The following is a 23,333-nucleotide window of genomic DNA, read 5'->3' as shown; positions in this document are numbered from 1 at the left end:
CATATATATATATATATATATATATATATATATATATATATATATATATATATATGTGTGTGCTTGTATTGTTAGTAATATACTAGACGCGTTAGTCGACCATGCGACCATCAGCATAGACAGCCGCCACAAATTTATTTAGAAATTGTATAGATATTCACTATACGAGTCTATGGAATGTCTCTAGACAGCTTGTGGACTTATCACCTACTTTCCTTCGCTTGTCGTCTGCGGAGTTTTTTTGCAAACGGGTTTTGAGGTCTGCGGACCCCAAATGTACTGAGGGAAGTAAGCACGTTGGAAGTATTTTGTCTGAAGACAGTTTACACGATACTCGGAAAGAAGCGACGGGCACAGCGCTGTGCACAAGTCTCTGTCTTCTGTCGTGTTATTTCTCGCGCTACTTGCCTCCAGAATACCAACTCGTCGAGGGCAAACCCGTTTTTTAAGACTATAGCAATTAATTTTTATAAGGGTTGTTCGAACAGATGAGTCGTTGTCGATGGAGGTTGAAACCAACAGTGCTCGACAGTTCCAGGATAATATGGGTGAGTACCGTTAATTGCTTTCAAGGCGTTTTCACCATTTTTGCGGTACTTCAGACGGAAGACGGCTAATCAATAAAGGTGAACATTCACCCACTGCGGTAGCTCGTGGCTATGACACCGCGCTGCTGGGTTCGAGGTCACATGTTCTACCAGCTAGCCGCTGCGGCAGCATTTCGCTGGGGGCGAAATGCAGACACGCTCGTGTACTTAATTAAGTTTAAGTGCATCTTTTAAAAACCCCGGGTAGTCTAAATGTCCATCCCCGGGAGTCCCCCACCACGAGATTCCTCATTATACGATCGTGGTTCTGGCACGTAAAACCCCAGAATTTAATTTAATTAACAATTTCAAGTGAGATCTCAGCAACTGCTGCGCTTCATTGACCAGGGGCTTCGGCTCCGTATTTTTTCTCGCCTTCAAATTGACCGGAAACCGTGCCGAAAGTGTGAGCTTACGTGCCGGTTGTTTTAGTTCTGTTTTTTTTTTTCCCCTGTTCAAAGTCACCGCAACGAAGCTGGTGTCCAGAAGTTTTGTTTATCCGTCATTTTTTTTTCTCGACTTCAACATGGCTGCCATGCAGAACTTGGAACTGGCGTATGTGCAGCTCGCTGTTTTGGTTGTGCGTTTGTGTGTGCTTGCGGTCTGGCCCTACTCGGCCCCCGAGGCAGTGGTCGCGAGTGTCTCCGTGCGTCCGCCGAAGCCGTTACCCGGTCGGCCACGATAGCTTAAAAAGGGATGCCAGACCCAGTCAGACTGCTTTGGGGGAAACACCACCAAGCTGGGGTCCCCGACGGCTGGCGACCCCAGCCGTCGACACTGCGTTCTACCGAGACCGCCCACGTGCCCGGAAGCTGCGTCTTCGAAGCTCGCTCTTCATGCGTCGTCATGGTGAATGGACTGTCGCTGCTCCCCCGGTCACCGCACGCTTGCTTCGTTCCGAACTCTCATGCGCTAACTATAACCAGATGCATTGTAATTTCCCGCTTATCGATACCAGTTGTTCAAATGTATAACGCGTTAGTTTAGTAGGCTCTCTATGATGTCACAACCGTCATGTAGCTGTCTTTCTTATTATCTACAGTGCATGTTGAATTGTAAAAAAACAGCGTTCACTCACTGATAAACTCGCTTTGTTTTGGTCACACGACTCCGACCCATTCACTGCGTTTGCTATCGGTTACGCCGAGCACCAAACCCCTTTTGTCATCGGTGGCGACCTTGTATCCACACCGTGCTTTTGACATTGCTCATGAAACCTTTTCTTTTGTTTAGGTTAGATCGCGTCTCCTCGGTCTGAAACTACGCCGTCGCAGTGGGGCATCGAATATGCGGCCACGTTCTAAGAGCATCAGTACGACATATCGCCGAGCAGCCGCGAAGGTGTTAATCGCGGTTTCTCTTGGCTGTCTGGATTGCTGGTGCATCATTGCCGCCATAACGGACATATTTTTATGTGTCTGTATCCAGCTGTCCGCAGCGAACGCGTAAAAGTTGAGCCGCTCTTGTTAGACGCGTCGCATTCCTTTTACACCAAAGAGACCAACAGCCGAAGGGCCGCGCCGGACAAAATATGTCGTCATAGCTATGACCCTTGAAAGGTATTACGCCGTGCGCTGCTTCAGCCGTAAATGGCAAACTAATACGGACAAGTGTGGCCGACATTCATTGCAGAAGAAGTTAAGGAACTTAGAATTGAAAATTACCTATTGAAAGCAGCACATACGTAATCTATTAGCGCAGTGGCATTGTTCTCAGCTAGCCCCCGAGTGCGTTCTCTGCTTCAGTTTCCAGCCACTTCCAATGGGAGTTCCTTCTTCACTTTGCTTTGACGAATTAATACGAGTCTTGTGGAGGAGCGCTACTGTGAGAACTAAACAAAAGAACCTTGCGTAGCGAAAGCTTACCTCCCGACGCATACTCGTCGGTATCGACTAGGTACACCTCGTCGTCTTCGATGGCTGTAAGGAAGAAAAAAGAAGCGATTAGTGAGCACTGTTATAACCCCTACCACTTTACATAGGAGACAAAAATAAAAGTACAGATGCAACTGAGATTCATTGTTAATGGCGTTTTCCAATTTGGTTAAGCCGTGACAGTCAATTAAGGGACTCTGATACATGACAGCGCCTCCTGATTGGCATGCGCACAATGCTTCACGCACGAGACGCTCATGCGCCACATGTTGCTCGATGAGATGGGCGGCATTTGCGTCTCTCTGACCAATTACTGGAAACCCTTATAGAGGGACCCAAAACCTGGAGCGCAGAATATTGAAATACTAGAACACTCCGGCCCACATCGAGTGAAAGTATAACCAAGTGGGACCTGCATGAACAACAAAGTTCCCCCCGCGCTAGATCTGATAATGTATAACAGCAGGAGCCAGCCAATGGTGATGTTGGACGTATTAGCGAAGGCGGCCAGCGAATGGTAACACTTCCAAATGAAAGTTTCCTTCGTCCCAGACGACCAGTTCGAAAAAGAAAAAATGGCTTGACTGCTTGGCTGTCTGACTGCTTGGTTGCCAGCTGACGGTAAGCTGTGACTGAATCACTGGTTGGCCGACTGACGGTAAGCTGTGCTACTACTGCAGCAGGATTTCGGACGGGCAAATGACACGAAAAGTTTACACGAACAAGCGCACGACCAGGACGACTGCCGGGTGCAACGCTCGATGAAAGCATAACAGTGCCACGACGGGAGAGGTGCGGGTTGTCCCTGCACCCACAGCATGTCCAGCAGCAGCCCGAGGCAGTCGTCGAGCTGAGTGATAACGTGCCCAGTCCAGACCGACCGGCCGTAACCGTCTTGCGTCAGCGGCGAGCATAAACAAGCGTCCGCAACAGCCCATTGAGAGAGCCGCAGCTCGATGTTTTCGCCTGGGGCATGAGGGCACGCGCTGCGCCGATCGAGACGCTGTCTATTGACGAAAGAAAGCAGTGAGTTGGCTAAGAGCGCCCAGGCTTTTATTTTTTTCGGGAGCCGCGGCTTATAGGGTTCGGAGACATCTGTGTAAATACTGGGCTGGGAAGAGAACTGTCTTTGGCCCCCCCTCTCCGAGCTCGCGCCGCCAAAACGTACAAATAGCCCAGATTGAAAGGAACTCCCTTGAGCAGACCGATGGCCACGGCCGCGATCTAAACCTCGAGCTCCCGTCCAGCCCAGGGCCGCTCCCCTCTACTGGCACTGCTGTGCGAAATATCTCTCTCCCTCTGCACTTATTTCTTTTTTTGTTGCCTCTTTCCTTTTCGTTTTTTTTTTCTCCGCAGTGCTCAAACAGTGGCTATGTGTAGCTTTTGGAGGCTGATCGTATGGGGCTTCTAATTCACGGCAAGAACTCGACAACGTACTCGCTTCCGCGCGCCCGAAATGGGACCGATATGGGTACACTAAATCAGTTTAAACTTGTAAAGTGCACTTTCAAAACTATTTTCGTTAATTTCGTGGCAATATGGTAATTATTAGAACAAGAAATGAAGGTCAAGGTCAATTACTTGAATTTCGCACCGGAACCTTGGCACTGCTACGTTAATGTGACGTTATGGTCTTTTCTAACATTTAGGCTGTTGTCACTCAGCAAAAGTTCTTGAACCTTGCTAAGTACTTGGCCTTCTTAGAATACAAAGTCTTTGTCGATAAACATTTAACTAGGCCCGAGCCGTCAAAATCCGTGACGTCACGGCGAGATGGTGCTAAAACTCCAAGGCGGCGTCGACACCCGTCTTTCGTTTTGCAAATTTTATAATCCATGCGGGTTAACATGCTGAGAATGTTTCGTAAAAGTTTTCGAAACTGTCTTTCCCTTTTTTTCTCCCATGACATCGCTAAAGATCCGAGTGGTGCCGTGATTTATCTACTCACACGCAGTTGGCTATATATGAACAAAGCAACCAGCGTGCACGGACGCAATTCACGCTGTCCGGACTCCGCGCGTCTTGCGACCTAACTAAGGGTCTACATATATAGTCTGTCGGATTGGAAGTCACTGACCTCGTAAGAAAAACACAGGCACCCGAGTCTGATCTCTCTTTCGCGAAAACGGGCCGCATCTGAGCTGACGAACACCTAAGTCTGCAGGCTAAAAGCGTCGCGCTGGATGCATCCGCTGCAAACATCTGGCTAGACCACCACGACTTCCATCTAAGATATTTGACAAGCCCAATTTTCACGCCGGTAGTACTGACGAGCTACCACGTATTCCTGCGTTGCCCCGAGCGCCCGTCCAAGGTGCCCAAGGAGATTATCCAAATAGCTATTTTCAAGAGAGATTTTTTGGACATAAAGGGCCGACCATATAGACAGCTAAGCTATAAAGATTTTACGGCGCTGATCAGGTCAACGGTAATCATAATACAGGATACCCCCGAGAAGAGGTTGTCATAAACCAAAGCCATCATACACACTAGAGTGTACGCGGTTGTCTTAATCCTATTATAAGCCTCTTGATCCAAAATTATCCAATTTGTATCCAAGGCCGAATCCAGCGGAATCTAACGTTGCCTGTGGCTCGTTGCTAAAACGTGCTGGAGAAACATATACCATGCCCTTCATGTCGCCCTGCATCGCTTGCAAGACGAAACTCGCCTATTTGGAAATAAGCCAGAGCTAGCATTCGACCCTCCTTCTCTTTGCCTACTATAATGATAGGCCAAATTCACAAAGCTTTTCGCTCGAAAATGATTTTTGCCATTGGCTGGCCGCCTTCGATAATAATATGTCCAATAAGGAAATTGTTTGTTAAATATCTTAGCCCGTATTAAAAGAAAACAAAAAAAAAGTTCCTACAGAACCCCTAGTGAGATCGTATTCAAGCCAATCGTGATGACGGGCGTATTATTTGAGAAGGCGGGCTACTAATGGCAAACAGCGCTTACAAATTAAAAGCTTCGGGAATTTGGCCCCTCGTCGTTAGACATTAAAACATGCGCGCTATGAATATGTCAATTTTCTAAATCCGAGAGGATCGTTTGGAATGCATTGTAGAAAGGAAGTATATTGGTTCAGTTATATTTTTGCTTTTGCTCAACGAAATGAAAACAACAATGTGGTCGGATTATGGGTCGATCACCTTCGGGGATATTTTCAGTCGACGCTGATGGGCTAAGCCTGCGTATACACACCGTCTGTCGCTCTTGTGAGGCGTCCCGCCGGATGTACGGTACCATCACGCAAAAGTTAAAATATATATGGCCAATCGATAAGGATATATGACAAATCGACCCATGTTCACAAAGCCGTCAGTTAATAGTAGCCGTTCGGAAGAGCAGACGCCCATCAGTTAGAACAAAGGACAGTTGTCTCCTTACATGTGGTAACAAGGTATGCTCAAATATTTCGAGGGCTATAGGCATGCTCTCATAAATGATTTCCATATGTGCCTGCGTGAATATGGTATATCGACGCACTCAGGCTCAATAAGCAAAACAAAGGTAGATAAATTGAAGTTTCTTACAAAACGAACTGTTCGTTACACCACAAATTTGGGATAGTTTGATCATACATCAGGGGCCTTATTTTGCAAGAATAATTTTACTTCGACTTAAATTATTTCGTTATCACCCTCACTCGTCTTGCTGAGCGGCCGATCTCGGACGTAGTGGGTGCGGGGTTACGCGTGAGTCAACGAGGAAGAGTTAAAAAAAAAATATGAAGAAAAATGAAAACTGAAAAGCCCGATTATGAGTGTGTGGCTTAACGTGCCGAAGTCACGCACTGAGAATCATTAGAACATACTGCCCCAATAAGAGTTTTTATCAGTGCACTCAAGTTGTGATAAATGAATCGCATGAATCATGCAAATAATTTCCATTTTTCAGGCTAAAGTCTCCGCATCCTTAACTTTTTTTTCTGTCTTGACGAATCCCACGTAGTGGGGGGATTTCTCGGCGCATCCCACATAATGCACACGAAAGCACCGAATCGTGGTTGACTGGTTAACACCCCTTCATTGCTTAGTGACCTAAGACAGAAAATGATCCCCGGTGTCAAGTCGACGAACCCAGCAGCATAGAAAACTATCTGCGTGGTGTTGTACAACATGTGCTAAAGGAGCCGTATTCTTTTCGTACGACAGGATTTGCACGCGCCTCTCCCTTGTATCGTTGTCCGTGTCGCGTTAGTGGAATGGCGCGGGCGCGTGAGCGAATGCTGTATACGTTTTACGGTGGCCGCACGCTGGTTTCGCGGTCTTCCCTCGCGAGCCCCGTTGGGCGGATGCAGAACCGAGGTCGCCGGGCCGCCGCCGCGGTCCGAGGGAGCACAACACCCCGTCGTCAGGCATCGCGTTTCGCCAGCGCATCCTTCCGCCGCTTTTAACACGCGGCGCCTACGTCGGGGCGGATCGGTTTGGGAAGCTGATTTACGCCGCCAGCTCAGCCGCCGAGATTCATGCTCGTCGCGTGCCCGACATCGCGCTGCGAGCGCCACCACGTGCTCTGGCGATGCTGCGAGTGTGTGGTCGCACAACACGTGGAGTCGCTCGCGAGCGCGCCGAGCGCCTGAACAGAGCACCCGCCACTGGTTTTGCAAGTGCAGCCAGGTCTGTTTACAGTTTACACGCGCTGCGGCTGAAGCCACGCCTCCAACTTCCGGCGAGGCTGGAAGTACTATCGTATACTGGCGCTTTGAAGTGTCGTCAGCGACTCTCACATTACGGTCACACCCAACGAATAGACGAGAACTCTAAAGTAGAGCCACAGCCGCAGCGCTGCTGCGGAAATCGGCTTATTCCATTTCATGCAACTCACCCGAGGCTTCGTGCGTGTTCGCGGAGCTGCAGCAAACTCTACGCGTCCGAAAACGGCATGTGAACCGGAATTTGAGCAGACGAGTGTTGGAGCTAACGTCATTGAAATGCGACGGAGATTTGTACTTTTGACGAGATCATGAACAGGTTCGCTTCGAAAGCCACCACAGCCACCAGTGACACGACCAGAATTTGTGTTATGCGCCTCGCAGCTCCCAACCCTCGTCGTCGAACACACCTCTACCCGTCGTGGCTGCTCAATGGCTATGGTGTTGGGCTGCTGCGCACGATGTCGCGGGATCGAATCCCGGCCACGGCGGCCGCATTTCGATGGGGGCGAAATGCGAAGACTCCCGTGTACTTAGATTTAGGTGCACCTTAAAGAACCCCAGGTGGTCGAAATTTCCGGAGTCCTTCACTACGGCGTGCCTCATAATCGGAAAGTGGTTTTGGCACGTAAAACCCCATAAGTTAATTTTTTAACACACCTCTCGCCTTACTTTCTTTTCTTATTTCTTGCACCGAGGTGATTGCTCACCGAGTTCTTGTATTGGCGCAATCGTGGTGCCATACGCATATACATACTTCTTCGGTATTTATTTTCATGCAATGATTTGTGCAAACTACAACGAGAGGTAAAATCATGCGTTCTGTTGCGCTAGGCTCACCGTCTGTCAGGCCAGACTCGTGTTTTGCTCACGCTCACCGAAGTGGGACGAACACCGTATATCCCTCGACAGCGCCCAGCATTGCGCGGTTTTTCCATCGAGCGCACTGCTCTTACAGGCGTAATGAGGGGTCTGACTCGCAAAGTTTTTTTTCGTTCATAAGAACTGCGTCGTCGGGCACTTCTTGCGCTGCTATCTCGTCCGATAGCACGATTCGACAGCGACCCATTCTCGCGAACCATTCTATCAACGTATCGGGGATCCGGACTAAATTTCCATGGTATAATCTCTCTCAAGAGATTTCTGCGGACTGCGGTGTGTGCAAAATTTTGCTGCTTGTTCCTTTGAGAGCCTCAACGGGCATCTATTCCTGCCTGCTCACGACGCTGAACTTCTGTTCTCTTCTAACAAAAACGTAAAATGTAGCAGCAGCAGTCTGTTCCAATCCTATAGGGAATACAAAATGGAGTCCGTGGAGTCTGCAAAGCGATAAAGCTAAGTCGCTGGTGTCCTTCGCCGTGCTTGGCATCTGCAGAGGCCGTCGATTCACCGCCACTGTACAATGCGACCAGCTGAGGCTAACATATTTGCAGCGCAGTTGCGCGTATACTGTGCGTGTATGTGCTCCCAATGAGCAAAGTCACAGGCAGGGACAATTTAGGTAATGGTATAGCATCCGCGCAACTCTCGTGCAGAGGGCCTGCATTGTGACTAAAGTGGGGCGGCAAGAACGCAACCGCGTTCCAGGGTCGTTCGGGCTATTATTTAACCGACCTTGCATCACGCGCCTTTTGCGTTAAGCTTCGCCTACGGATTTAACGACCGATTCCGAGGAGCGCGGAGTGTAAGTCTTCTCTCGTTTGTTGAAACGGAAGGAAATACGAAGACGGCACGAAAATCAAATAGAAGTTGCGTTTCGCCAGCATTCCCTTAATCACAATAATCGTAACTGAACTGAGGAGGAAAGAGGTTTCACTTGTAGCGATATCCTTTTATAAAACTCCACGTTGCATTAATGCTAGCGTTCGCCTGGATCGACTCGCTCAAAACAATGCATTATGCGGTGGCCTTACATATTCCGTCTATATACTTGCAAGCTGCATAATTCTGAAGCAGCGACACCGCGCGTGGCGCGAACCGGCCGGAGTACGCGCGCTGGGCCGTGTATAGCTTAAAAAAAAAAAGCGCACGCACAGGACATTTTTACTCCTTGAGCACTGAATGGCTTCAATGTACAAATTGCAAAATGTGCCCCAAAGTAAATACACACCAACATGTCATTCACGAATATTAATTAGTTAATTAATGATTATCACGTATTTAGTTCCGGCCGCTGCCGCTAGCAATGTGTTGCCGAAAAATAAAGACGTCCTGATCTCGATTGCACTTTCTAGAGAAAGTTTGGCTTTTCCTATTCGACGCACACAGTATACGGCACGACCCAAGCTACGCTTGCACTTGTATTGCATGCCGCATCAAGGACCGCCCATGCAGTGATGGACTGGAGAAGAGAAGCCAATTTGCACATTCTCGCGGGGCATCTAAATGAAAAATTTAGTGGAGATTTACTGGTAAATGCGAGAGAAATGCGTTAGCATTACGTCGCACCTCCTTGAGTTCCCGGATCCATTAATTAAACCGCGTTCCCCACACTGCAAAGTGTTGTCCAAGAGATCGCTCGACACACGTCCTGACTCTCCGAAGAGCGAAGTGCAACTGACGGCGGTTCGGAGCAGATCATCGTCTGTATAATATATACGTACACGGGGTGATCAAGTTAAGTTTTCCGGAATATTATATATCACCTGTAGCATATAGCATAATTCTTGTCCTATGATTATTCGAAGAGGCGGATATTACTAGCTCGAGACATGGAAACACCTATTCAACTAATTAACAATAATTCCCTAAGGAACTTCTTAATTAGTTACATTGCGGCACATATTGCAATTTACGAATCCTAGCCGGTGAGCTTGCTAGACGTACCCACTTGAAACGAATATCCAGGGTGACACTAGTTTCTAGATATTTCCCAAAGTGTGGGACGAAATACATGCGTGTACGAGTTACTTTTTTGCGACTCAGCGCATAAAAGGGCGTTTTGTTAAAGAAAGTAAGTGGAACAACAGTGCATTTCTTACGGCGAGTTCGATGGCGTACATGTCCAAACAGGCGTCATTCTGGAAATTAATTCCAAGTGCATACGCCTTCCAAACTCACCGGCTACAATATGTGCCGTAAAGTAATTAATTAAGGAGTTAATTAGTGGTTTCTATTGCGTCTCGATTGTTCATGCAAGTAACGTCCGCCTCTCCGAACATTATATATATATATATATATATATATATATATATATATATATATATATATATATATATATATATATATATATATATATATATATATATATATATATATATACACACACGCTCTTCTAAGCTCTCCAATCCCATCTCTACCTCTACCACGTGACCGGCTTCCCGCACTATAGACACCCGCGCACGTGTTCTTTTTCCCCACCCTGACACTCCTAATGCTAACGATTAAACAAAAGCAAAGATGCAAGAGGGTGGCGTGCTCATCGAGTTCCACGCTATTGTGTGTAGGTGTAAGAAGCCAGCGACGGAATGCGAGCCCCTTATCGAGATTGGAGCCGTATAGCCTCAACCGAGAGTGCAACTGCTGCATTGCGCCACCACTTCCGAGGTTTCCCAGCGTGGACGGTTTGGCAATTGTCAAGACAGGAAGACGCCCTGAGCCTCATCGATCTTCCGTGCCAAGGCTCGTATCCGCGCCGATTCGTCACGTGGCAAAAGCTCATGGGGCATGATATGCCGCAGTGAACGACGTAATTCGAAGGGCAACCGAAAAACAGTTGGACCGCCATTATGCCCCTCTGACCTCGTCCAGGGCCCGAGAGAACGTAATAAGACTTGGTTCTCGTTCGACTTGTTTACTTCTGCTTCAGTCTGTACTTTCCCCTTCTGCTAAGAAAAAGGGGATGCAGGACGACTGTCTTTCAGAGTTGCAGAAGTGCTACAAGTGATCAGGATAGTCGGGACACGAAAACGCGCTTTGCACGGAGATCCCAAGCTGTACTTCACCAGGAACCCGCCCTGTTCTGGGCGCTAAGAACAAACCCATGCTCTGACAATTGAGCAAACCGTCGTCCGCCGCCTAACGAGCGCCTTTATGATTTACGTTTCAGGGACGTATTGTTTCGACAGTAAAGATTTATTCTGCGTCGTTTAGTTGAGTACTGACCCTTTCTACAGGTGAGCTTGAAAACATCACGCCGACGATTAGCTATTTCCCGAAGTACAGCAATAACTTGTTTTCTTACGTAGAGACAACGCAAGTTTAAATATGATATTTTATTGGGTTCTGAGCATTGCTGCGTAGCATTTACAAGAACTTACAAAACAACAGCGAAGAGGTCCCGTGTACCATCCAAAGTAACAACGAACCATTTTTTAGCATTTCTGCGATGACTGTCTCAGATCATTTTAATAAAAATATGAGGTACGAGATAAAATATCTTTCTGCTGACCAAGCTTAACAGCAGTGGTGGACATCGGAGTGTTCAGAATGTGAGTGATAATTGCCAATACGGTTATTAATTAAAAAGCATTCACTAATTAACCTTTAATTATTTAATTTTGGGGCATGTCGTAAAACTCGTAGTCAGCCAGTACTCAAAGCGTAACCTTTCGTCATAAAACGTATTTCCCAGCACAGTGCTTTGCCGTTCCAGTTGAGTCTTCCGAATACTGCATTTTTCTCACAGAGCGGAAGCTCATTAACTGAAACAACGATGCAGTTCCCTAGTAGTTTTAGTATATATACTTGTTTCTCGAAATCGGTGTAAGGCACAGTTTCCAGCAAAATGCTTTAAGTCCTGATTGACTTCAATTCGGCAATTATAAAATGCCTTCAAAACACAGCTATGAGGTTTCTTAGCGAAATTTCGTCAATTATCATACGTATTGTCCATTATCGAACTAATTCGGATGTCCGCCACTGCTATCAAGCTTGCTCATTAAAAGTCATTTCGTCTCAAATCATCTATTTTCTAAATTAATAACGTGAGAAAGTCGTCAGAAAAATACTTCGCAACCATTAAGTACAGACGCACGCAACGTTCTCTTATCACATTCGAGCAACTCACAGGGACATAGCTGTACTCTTGCGAAAGCTTTCCGAGCACACTTGAATCTGCTTAAGAGTCTACGTGTGGACTGACGGTTAATACTACCGACTCTTGGGCTCTTGCACGAGGATCTCAATTTTGCGCACAGGGACGTCAAATCAACGTGCTCGTGAAGCACCGAGCAGATCCGTAGAATTATTTTTATGCATACGAATCGACGGTAGTACACGGTTGTTCGAGTTGCAAAACGGCAGCGTTAACAGCTAAAGACGGCGACACCGCAACGTTTCTGTAAAACAGGCCATAGATACGGATTCGCGTCACTTTTGAAGCGACTGAAGTAATTACTCCGTATAGAAGGCTCCCTTCCCTTTGCCACAGTTTCTTCTGCGTGCAGAGAATCTTCATATATATGAAGATTCACACATACAGTCCTTGCACATACAGTCCTTGCACATACAGTCCTCACACATACAGTCCTTGCAGCGCGCCTTTCGAGCGAGTGGCATCTTTTTCTATTTGCAGCTTGTTCCCTCGCTAATTCATTCTATCAGTGACTCGTCTATTTAATGTATACATTGGGCATAACCAGCCGTTGGACAAAATTGCTGAATTGCCGAAGTTGTTGGATTGAAAAGACTTGCTGCACGTCACGGCATGTCATATACCAGGTATCCCGGTGGCACGTATAAGAGCGGCGTGTTTTCATCGCACAACCACGCCGAGTTGTTTTTTTTTTTTTTGCAAGAGGTTGAAGAGCAGAACTGAGCAGATTGAAACGAAATAACTTAGCATTAATAAAACGCAGGCTTTTCAGTAGCTGGCAGCCACAGGGCGCGTTCGCGTGACGGCACTCCATGCTATACCAATGCGCTGTCCAAATGAATTTATGGGCGCGCTGAAGCAATGCATTAGATCACAAGAAGAATGATCTTACACAGCTCCGTATAAGTACCATACGACAACAAAATTATCTGAATTTTGTTTGTTTTACCCTTATTTTATAGTGCGCGTAAGAAAATGTCACCATAGAACTTATCAGGACTCACTAGATATGAAAAGTTGTTCCCGGACACGTGGCAGTGATCAATGGTTGAACCCACGACGTCGCACTATTGGCGCATTTTGTCGTTCTTTTTACATAATTATGACAAAACAATGCGTTAACGCCAACAGCTTTTGCTAAAGGAAACGCTTACGCCAAGTCGATAGCGTGCGCATTTTGCTTATATGTTGTTGTGCCAATCTGAGTTAGGTACAGAAATAATTTTTTTTCTGTTTTTCTGCCGTCGATGCTATGCGTTGTAATGCAGTGCTAATTTCTTAATGTCAAATATTCTGTTATGAATCTCTTCCGCACACACACACACCCACGCGCGCACGCACAAATTTTGTTAGGCTGGTTTGTAAGCTATCGCGTGTACGGGCCTCCACGCATCTACTAAACCTATCTGTGACTGCTTGTATCGCCAGGAGAACCCCTAAAGATATGTTAGAAAGTAGGTGTGACGTTCAAATTAAACTACATAAACGCCGAACCGACTAGACTGCCAGAGAATTCCAATGAAGCTGCGCATATCTAAAATCTACGCACACGTCAGCGCTACATTGAAAGCGCTCTCCCCCTCCCTCCCCCCAAGTATACTGCTTTCTCACACATGCGTGAGTAATAAGTGCAAATATGCACGGCGTACGTGCCGACACCACCACCGCTTCACGTCTAATTAAGGGACAGCAGATTTCATTATTAGCCTCATCGTCATCAACACCATTTTGGTATATATATCTGGGGCTGACGGTGACCCGAATCACGATTGTGGAAAGTTTCGGCGCATGGTTTGCTGACACAGGGTTAAGACCTCGCCTAGGTGTGCATGCAGCCGACAGCTGTTAGGAACAGCTTGTTCTCATAGTCTTCACGATGAAAATTTGAGGCGCCCTCTCGGCGTTTGAGCGCCAAATTGCGGGAAAGAAGGGAGCGGACGGACAAGCGTCGGGAGCGAACCGACAGCCCGCGGCGTGCGCCCTCGCTCACGGGTGGGGGAGGGCCAAAACTGGAGGTCAGCGGGGGCCGCATAAATCGCGCGCCGTCCGGCCCGTTTGTTTAGACAAAAGCACGCGCGCCTGTTAGCTGGCGGCAAGAAACAACGGGACCCTTCTGGCCAGAGGCTTAAATAAGCGCTTCAAGCCAGCGCTGCCGCGAAGGACGCGCCGCGCACAAGAGAACCGAAGCGGCCTCAGCGCGACGCGCTGTCTGCAGGCGCGCTGACAGGCAAGCACGTTGCTCCGTCTCTCGGGAACGTAACTTGACGTGGTTTTACGAGACTCCAAACCAGCAGCGCGCGCGAGAGAGAGAGAGAGAGGCGCGAAACCAAATCGAAGGTCACCAAGGGCCGCTCGTGCTTGCACGAACCTTTCTTATATTTATAATAAAAAGACGCGGCCGACCTTATAACCCGTTGTCTCGAGACCCCGAGCGCTTCGAGTCTCGGCTCCTAAATCTGTCACAGCGGTGCCGCCCACACGCCTCGCCGGAGCCTAGCGCACGCGTTCAACATGCCGTGTGGCCGCCGTTTCCCGCCAAAGGAGGACCGTGTACGCGACCTTCGCTTTGCTGCTTATAAGCCACAGCGGTCGTATACAACCCATGGTTACGCCTTTCCGACCCATAGACAAGATCATCCATCGAACGGGCGCATCCGTATCGACGGGCAGCTTTCGAATTAGACGCGCCATTTGGGACCCCCCTGCACGTTGATCCGTCGCTATTTACACACGAAGCATAAGTCAAAGAACGGAGCCGCGTTTTCACCCGTATTCCACTCGCCGAACCCCCGACGCCGCTCCTGCGTTGACGTGCGGTAAAAGAAAGCGCCCGGTACAGGCCCGTGTCGAAATCGGGTAACCGTACTTGGTGTTTGCCACGTATACGGAGGGATATCCGCGACACAGGAATTTGAGCCAACTAGACGCGCCGTTCCAGGCGCGTAACTGCACCCCTACATAACGCAGGCGTCGTCCCTTACCCCATATACGCACGTTTCTCATGCGCGCGTGTGTACGACTACAGCCTTCGATTCCGCCGGGCAGGTGAACGCGCGCCATTCCCTGGAGGCCCCGCAAATGGTCCTCTGCATGGGTAAACAAGTGCCTGCATATTTCATCCACTGCAGCGTGCGACGTACGTTGGGGCCCGTGCTCGCCGCCATGAAGAAACCGAAGGCATGCTAATGCCCAAGAGGCGCCAAGGCCGCCAGTTTTCCGAGCGCGTGTCACCAGCCATCCAGAGAAACTTGCACGCGATGAATTCAGCGCCGTCGCTCATCAATGAGAGCTCGCTGTTACCACCTTGAGAGGGGAAGCTCATGGTGGACCAATGCGGCATCGAACGCGAGCCAGGTTTGGCTCGAAATAGGAGCGTGCGCTATCTCTAGCACACACGAGCCAACGCAACTGCGAGAACGTCAAGCCGTTTTTGCCGCCGCCGTTAAGTTCTTGCGAAGCTCGAGCACGGAGAAAACTCGACCACCAGACATGGAAAAACGGGTAGTGGATTAGAATACTTGTAGAGAAATCGGTACATAAAGTGCGCAGTAAGAAAACCAGGAAGCGGCAGTCACGTCAGATGGAATAAACCGCTTTCAAGGAAACACTTCTACTAAGTGTATATAAATGTACATTTATTACTGCACAGGAGAAATAAACGTAGTCTACAGTGCCGCGTAGAGCAAAGGCAGGTCTAGGAGCCATTTCTAGGAAATGCAGAATAGATAGCCTAAGCTGCACTGTGTTTTCTTACCCTAAAATTTGATATTTCGGGGCCCCTTTAGGCCCCATTGAAGTATTTCAGTATATTCTGTCATTCCGTCTCCATGTACATTAAGAAACAGAAAAAAGGTCGCTAATGAAAAAAAAAAAAACATGCGAATAGCGCATATGGTTGGACAACGCACATACGCGCACGCCCCTCCCCTCTCCCCCTACGTAAATAGACACAGGTTTAATTGCGCGCGCGTATTGTTTTTAAGACTGTGAATCCCGGCCGCGGTGGCCGCATTTCGATGTGGGCGAAATGCAAAAACACCCGTGTTCCACGCATTGGGGGCACATTAAAGATCCCCTGGTGGCCAAAATTAATCCGGAGTCCCACACTACGGTGTGCTTCATAATTATACCGTGGTTTTGGCACGTAAAACCCCAGAATTCATTACAAGCAAGCAGGTATAGCGCACCTTAGAAGTTCTTGAAAGCAAAGCAGTTGTTTTGCTTTCGAAAACAGTTAGTGTGCGCTACCTGATAGAAAGTGTCAATAGTGCAGAAGAGGACCATAAAGACCAACAAACGTAGTTGTGTGTTTGCGCGCGTTCTCGGGCTCGTTCACGCACTGTTTGCTCCCCCCCCACCCACCCTCCCCCGACAATGCGTCAGCCATTGCACTGCATATACGTGTCAATATTACCAAGTGTCCAGCAGAATAGCAATTGAAGATTTGCAATCTTATTTCCGTTCGTGACAAGACCCAAACTGCTTCTGCGCTTTGTGGTATTCAGCTTCTCTAACCTTTGCCCCGCGTTTTGTTCCTTCTCCGCAGGCTGGCAACGCCTGTTACCCTAAATATAGGTGCTCTCATACCCAGACAGTTCCTTTTAGCACCTTTGTTTGAATCCAGTTGTCGAATCCCAGCGGCACGATGGGTTTTTCCTTTATCAGTGTTTCACCGAGAAGCTACACACAAGGGAACCGGAGTTGAGCCATTCTCCCCTGAAACCCTAAAGGCAATCTGACAAGGGCGCGGCACAATAGAACGGAGGAAAATGTAGGGAGCGTTTGCTAAGCTCCTCGAGATTTCGGAGAAGTGCGCAGTTACAATTTGCGCTATCAAACGATTCCCCCTAAATCGTCCTCTTAATAAGTAAGCTGCTGGCGTAAGACAAAATACTATAGCGGCAGTAGAAAGAACGGACAGCGGTGATGCGCTCCTCTCTTCCTCCGTGTTGTTTATGGCACGGCGAAGCCTCCATCGGTGGCGGCGCTTAAAGGATCCAAGCTGCGCGCGACAGTTTACCGCATCCACCCCTGTGTACCAGTCTCTCCTCGGCACCACATCTCATTTACTCTTTGTAGTGCAAAGGGTGCCTGAGTGTTTCGCTTTCACCGACACACGACAACAGATGCCCGAGCACACTACCAGCAGCAAGAACTCCCCACTGCCCTGCGTGTCCGGTTTTGCAGTCGCACGCTGCGCATGAAGGAGGAGGCGATCCCTGCGTACCACCACTTAATCCGTGCCGGGGAAAAGTTGCAGCTGGCCCACTCGGAAAACGAGGGCATCGGCGACTCTTCTCCAGCGACGGCAGAGGGAGAGTGACCGAAGACCGGGAGGCGGCATCCCTTCAGGGAGAAAGGGAGGCTCGCGGGATCGATCCCGACGCCGTCTCGCTCGTCTTTCGCAAAAAAAAAAAAAGCATCCTTGAATCGGCTGCCCAGCAGTGCAGCGTGGCGCAACGGAGAAGTCCGGGAAAAACCCGCTGATTCACAGGCGGCTCCCAGCAGCCGCGACAAACAGGACAAGTTCAGTTTCGCCCTCATACGCAGATGCCTCCGTTTGCTCTTCGTATTCCGGAAGAGGCCATTGAGCCGTGGTGACGCACACTCGTTCGGCCATCAAACAAAGCGGGCATGAAGCTGGCAGAGCCGTACAGAGGAAAGTCCCGCGTCGGGACTCCCTCTCGTCGGGGAGGACACGCACCAGCGGCGATATCGGATCGAATGCACCCGGTACTTAGGAAATTCCTCCAGATCTGAGTGAAATCGACCCCTTCGTGTCTAAAGGACTCTCTATAAAGACTGTTAGGGCAATTGCTTCTTTTGTTATATATGCGCGCACTCGATCTGGTGGCGTAGGAGCCGGAAGTTTTTACGCAAATGAGACGTACCCACTCCTCCGATAGGTGCGACGTTCGCGGTGCTATGCAGGCGGTGCCCATTAGAAGGTTAAGTAAAGGTCGCCGAAGGAGGGAGCTTATGCATATTCATCACCACACACTCCGCAAGGTTCGAGGAATAGGATATAGAGGTGCCTTACTGCGCAGAAATCATCAAAGGAAAGTAACGCTCACGAAAGAACTAAGGGAGCAATTTTTTAAACAGGTAAAATAAAGGAAAAAAGTTTGACACATGAGCTTATGCGTCCACCTTCCAGCTATAAGTCCGACTAAAAGCTCCTCTGTCAAGGAGCGGACGCTGTCTCCGAAACTATAATTACCCGCAACCATACAATTTAAAGCAAGCGTGGAGTGGAGGAGGTGATGTGTGCCGTGCAATCATGTTTTCATCACTGGCATCGCTCTCCGCTCGAGTGCGTCGAAATTCGGCATGTTCTTTACTCGGCGAAAGCCGTGGCTGCGTTCATTTTCCTCCGCGCTCCTTGTTTAATGGGCGTAGGCATTAGATCACCCGAAGGGAGGGTGGGTGCTCCCACGGGACTGCGACCCATCCTGACCGGTCCCGTCGAAGGCGTTAATTACCGAAGGGTGGCTATTAATTAAGCTAACGAGGGATGGCGCGCAGGTACATCGGCCTCTGTTCGGGGAATTCCCTCGCGACGCGCTGCTTGCTGTACGGCATAGTGGAATCTCATGGTAGTGCTCTGCACAAACCTTCGAATGCTGCAGTAGGTAACGATGACCCGTGGGTGTGTGGCCATTGTAGTGCTCGCGTGCCCAATCCACACACCTATTCAATGTAACCAAACATGTGTTGTCGTCATTCTTACGTGAACAGGCCTATCCACCGGTGCCTACAACAGGTGTCTTCAAAAGTGAGGCTGGTCCGCATTGTTAAAATTAAGTAGATCGATCAACATTTTGACTGCAGATATTTACCTGTACTTTCGTTAACATATATAAGCAGTATCTTTAAGATGCATACCGAGTACTCAGACGAGAAATTCTAACGGCTATCTCGCGCGTATTTTAATGGGCAACTTCGTTCTACAGGACGCGGAAGTCGCAGTTCATTACGCGTGTACAGTCATGCATGTTCTAAACTCTTGATGAGCCTAGCTGCCTTCAGCAAACCGGCATTATAAAAGATACGCTGTGGACAACATCGAAACAATATTCTGGTTCGGACAATGACGTCAAGAAATACTTCTAGGTTAGGTGATTCTCTTCGAATTAAAGATAGCCCAAATGAGACCCCATATTTTCAAGGGCCATTTATGGAGGTTTGTTGCAACATTCCAGAAAAAAAATTCTCACTGAATTTCGGTATTGAGCACGAAGTTTCTTGCTAAGTATTTTTGTACGAAACTCACTGACAGGCAACAAGCGTCATTTGATGGTTTACAGCAGGAACACAGGACGAGGAAGGAGGAGTTTGGCACGCGGCTCGCTTTCTTTTGAAAGCATGGTCAGAAGTGACAGACCGATGCAAAATGTCCGGTTACAGTGGTATCACGTTGTAAAGCAAGTAAATGTACACCGTGGTTCACATATGGCTAGAGCTCTCTGTACAAATTCCAAACAAAGCCATAGGTGGTTTGGAGTGAACTTCACTACTAGTTTTCTTCCCGGTGTTTCCGCGCAATTGCTGAAAAAGTTTAATCCATTTACATCCTTAAAGGATGCAAGTGGTTCTCTACGGGGGAAAAAAAGGGCTCAAAGGAGACCACAAATTTTCAAAGGACAAATTATTCTGGTACCATACAGTGGTACCAAAAAAAGAAGAAAAAAGGAAGAAGACATTTCTTGCACAAGGCTGAGAAACTCGAAAATTAGGCGGCATTCTTTCTTAACTCTAAAGTTCAGCAGGTAAACCAGTACCGCGGGAAATGCTCAAAAAGCCCTCATCGCATGCGCTGTAAGAAAAAGAAAGAAAAAGTGCCAGTTTCACCTGAAAGCCGAAGCATCAATTGGCATAGTAAACTAGCTGACAACCATACGAAGTAGGGATAGTACTTTTATCAGCCGCATCAACTTTTAAATATTCGCTTACTAACTAAATTAACAAGTATGTGTCACGCGCGCACAGGCAAACATGAACGCATTTCACTCGATGACCGCGGACAATCGCTGTCAAAACGCTGGTGTGAGGAAGAGCGGCAGCAGCAGCGGGCGAAGTGACCTTGGTGCTGTCTATCGTTTCAACGCAAAGTGAGCGCCGAGAACATACAGCACCCACAAAGCTACGAGCCGCGGACGCGCCTAGACTCTGGCCTCAACGCAGATCGCTCGCAAGATACGGCCGCGCGACCGGGCGCCGCCGCCACATACGCAGTTGTAGCCGGCGTAGGATGCCATACCCCCTCCCTCCACCTTTCGCCCCGGTGTTTCGCAAAGTTGGGTGCCTCGCGCGCGACGGAAGACGGCGCCCTTCCTCCCCACTTTCTTCCCTTTCGCGCGGGCGAGATTGATCCGTGATCTTCAGTTCCCCTTGCAGGATTTCACTCCCACATACTGCGTAGGGCGCGCGGCGACGGTGTCATCGCCCCTGGACTTTATACGGAACATCACGCCGACGCCGACGGCGGCCGTAGAAATGCGCCTGGGGTGTCCCTATAATGGCTATCGCAATAAAACTCTTCAACATGAAGTTGCTTTCATGTCAATTGGCCACACGTAACACAACTGAACCGGTGAAACTGACTCTCACCCAGAGCCACGTCTTCATCTTCCATTCTTTAGTAAGAAGCGAAAGTGCTTGCTCACTGGCTTAGTAACACTATCGACTACAAGATCCCCCTTTATTCTTTGCACATTCAAGAAGAATTCTTCCTACAAAACGAGTCAGGCTTCACCACGCGACCAAATCTGTAGTGGCAGAGCCTCCTAAAGTGTACAAAGGTGCGCGAAGCCCTAGAATGGCGATGGTATGTATGCCTTATCGACCCTTTCATAATTGTAAAGCTAGCTTTACTGCGATACAGTTTGCCCAACTATTGGCAGCGTAGTTATGCTTGCAAAATGCGTGAACATGCCTTGTTTGCTTGCCCTGTGACAAAAAATATAGACGTAGGCTCTCGTGATAAAACCACGCTTAAGAGAAAAACCCCGTCATGCTCTGCTACCATTTCGTCTGCATGTCAACGATGACCGGTGCCACCATTAGTTGGGAAAATTTGCACCGCAAGGAAGAGCACTTGTGAATCAGGAAAATGAACCTTTATTCGAACAAAGTTAACATTTGCAAGCGATAAATATTCATAGATCCGATATTGCTTTAAGTGGTTTCCTGTTCTCAGCAATTTCCGTGCGACAAACTTTATAAACTGCACAATTCGCGATGTGATTGCTTATTGCTAAGTGACAGAACGAACAAATTAAAACAGTGATTTAGAGCAAAGCTTTAAAATGTTGTGTCATGCGATCCAGATCGGGCCGCATCGCTTGGTCACTTCAAGATGAATTGAGGTGGGAATAACGTAAACTTCTTTTGCTGCTTGTCTTTTAATCGACTAGAACATGCAAATGGTGTTACTTCGACTGTTTATGAGATTGCAACACTGACCAGTAAAAGTAATCGTAGGGACATGCTTGAACAAACATTTTGCTATATATTAACAAAAGTTCTTCGTAAACATGTGTTCCGTGGTGAGGATTACCGAGATTGCTGCCGCTTAAAAGCCTTCACTATCCTTTCGTGCCTGTGAGGTTATAGGTAGTGAAAGTGTGACGTAATCGCACAGAGCGTTAAACGGAATTCTAGCGTTTGTATTAAAACGGTCCGAGAGTTTCCCCCAATTATTACTAGAGGGAACTCTGGCGCTAGTGTATAGGGGTGCTGCAATTGGGGGCGGTTCAGCTAGCGTAGGATTTATGGGAAGTACATGGATTCGCTTAAACTTCGTCCTTCCGGTTTCAAGCGTCTCCGCGACTTTGTAAATTCGTCACTTTCAACAAAGTACTGTTGAAAATGACGAATTTTATTAGTGTGTGTTTTGAACGAACACTATCGAAATTGTCCAACGGTAGGATCCGAACACAGGACCTCTAGCACATAAGCCCGACATTGAAACCATTATGCGACGGACGCATGCATCGACAAGCGGCATAGAACACCTTTATGAATTTCTTGCGGGCAAGCCAGCGTACTGAGACGCTTGGTGCGTTTTAATTTGGCCACTTCGATAGGTTGAGCCCCTGCACTGTAGCGGTGGCGCGTGTTCTCGGGATATTTGGCACTTAAAGAAAGTATAGATCGCTTCGAAATTTAGGACAATGAAGACAAATAAAGCGTAATATACAAAGCCACAAGAAGGTCTGAGTCCACAAGTACGAAGATTAGACAAATCCATGTACTTCCCATAATTCCCATGGTAGGACAACGACTGCAGCGCCAGAGTTCCCTCTAGTAATTATTGCATGAAACTATGAAAAAACGTTGTTGCCAATCGAGCACCCAGTCTGACGAGAACCCTGAAAAGTTGTCGGCTCGTGTGAACACCACGCTTCGCAAATCCGTTCGTACGCATCAGCGGTTTTAGTAAGAACCAAAAGATAGCAAAGCTGACGGCCGATGACAGGTCTTATATGAACGCAAAGCTTTGCAAACACGGTCTCTGCTACGTGTAGCGCGTTATCTTACGCTGGCAGCCATGCGGAACAAACACCCTTGACATCAGCTATGGTCTCACGTGTCCCCTGTCAGAGCCCGTCATTCGGCGCATGATTCCGGCGAAGGTCACGACAGGGGAGGTTACCCCATTCGGAAACGTGGAGCGCACCCGTTTCTGTCCACTAGCTCCCACCGAACAGAGGCGACCTTGAAGGCGCCACAGAAGCTGTCGCCAGTCATGGTGGACTTGCAGGAAAACGAGGCGATAGCCACATACACTAACTAAGCGCCTATCTCTAATTAGGTTATGCGAGCATTGAGTTCCACGCAACGAGAAATACGGGCCCAACTATGAGGAAGCAAAACGTGCGCCATAATGCAAGACAAAACTGCACAAGCTCTGCTTGCAGTCGAGAGAAATAAGCGCGTGTACGCCGCAGGTTCCTGCATGCCGGCCTGAACGACTAAGCAGTCCGCTACCTCGCATAACCTATAATGCGAGGAGAGTAAGTAGGATCGAGGCGGAAGCAGACTGATAGCGCCCAGTGTTCACAAAACTTTCTAAACGTATACTGTGTCGTCCACAAGTGACCATGGCTGGGGCAATCGTCTCGTTACCATGCCGATCACGATATCACGACTTGTGGACGCCCGAACGTCAGCCA

General features: G+C 48.2%; 1 protein-coding gene across 3 annotated transcripts in view; it reads right to left on the bottom strand.

Annotated features, from left to right (window-relative positions):
• LOC135901293 (RRP12-like protein) overlaps window positions 1-23,333 on the bottom strand; it is a 156,475-nt gene that overhangs the window by 92,835 nt on the left and 40,307 nt on the right. For all 3 annotated transcript variants that reach the window (XM_065431040.1, XM_065431031.1, XM_065431055.1), the window contains exon 2: window positions 2,453-2,506. In XM_065431040.1, coding sequence (XP_065287112.1) covers window positions 2,453-2,506 — 54 coding nt within the window. The remainder of the gene's footprint in view (window positions 1-2,452; window positions 2,507-23,333) is intronic.

The sequence above is a fragment of the Dermacentor albipictus genome, chromosome 1, assembly GCF_038994185.2.
Source record: "Dermacentor albipictus isolate Rhodes 1998 colony chromosome 1, USDA_Dalb.pri_finalv2, whole genome shotgun sequence".
NCBI classification, from domain to species: Eukaryota; Metazoa; Arthropoda; class Arachnida; order Ixodida; family Ixodidae; genus Dermacentor; species Dermacentor albipictus.
This window is presented reverse-complemented; position numbering and strand designations above follow the sequence as displayed.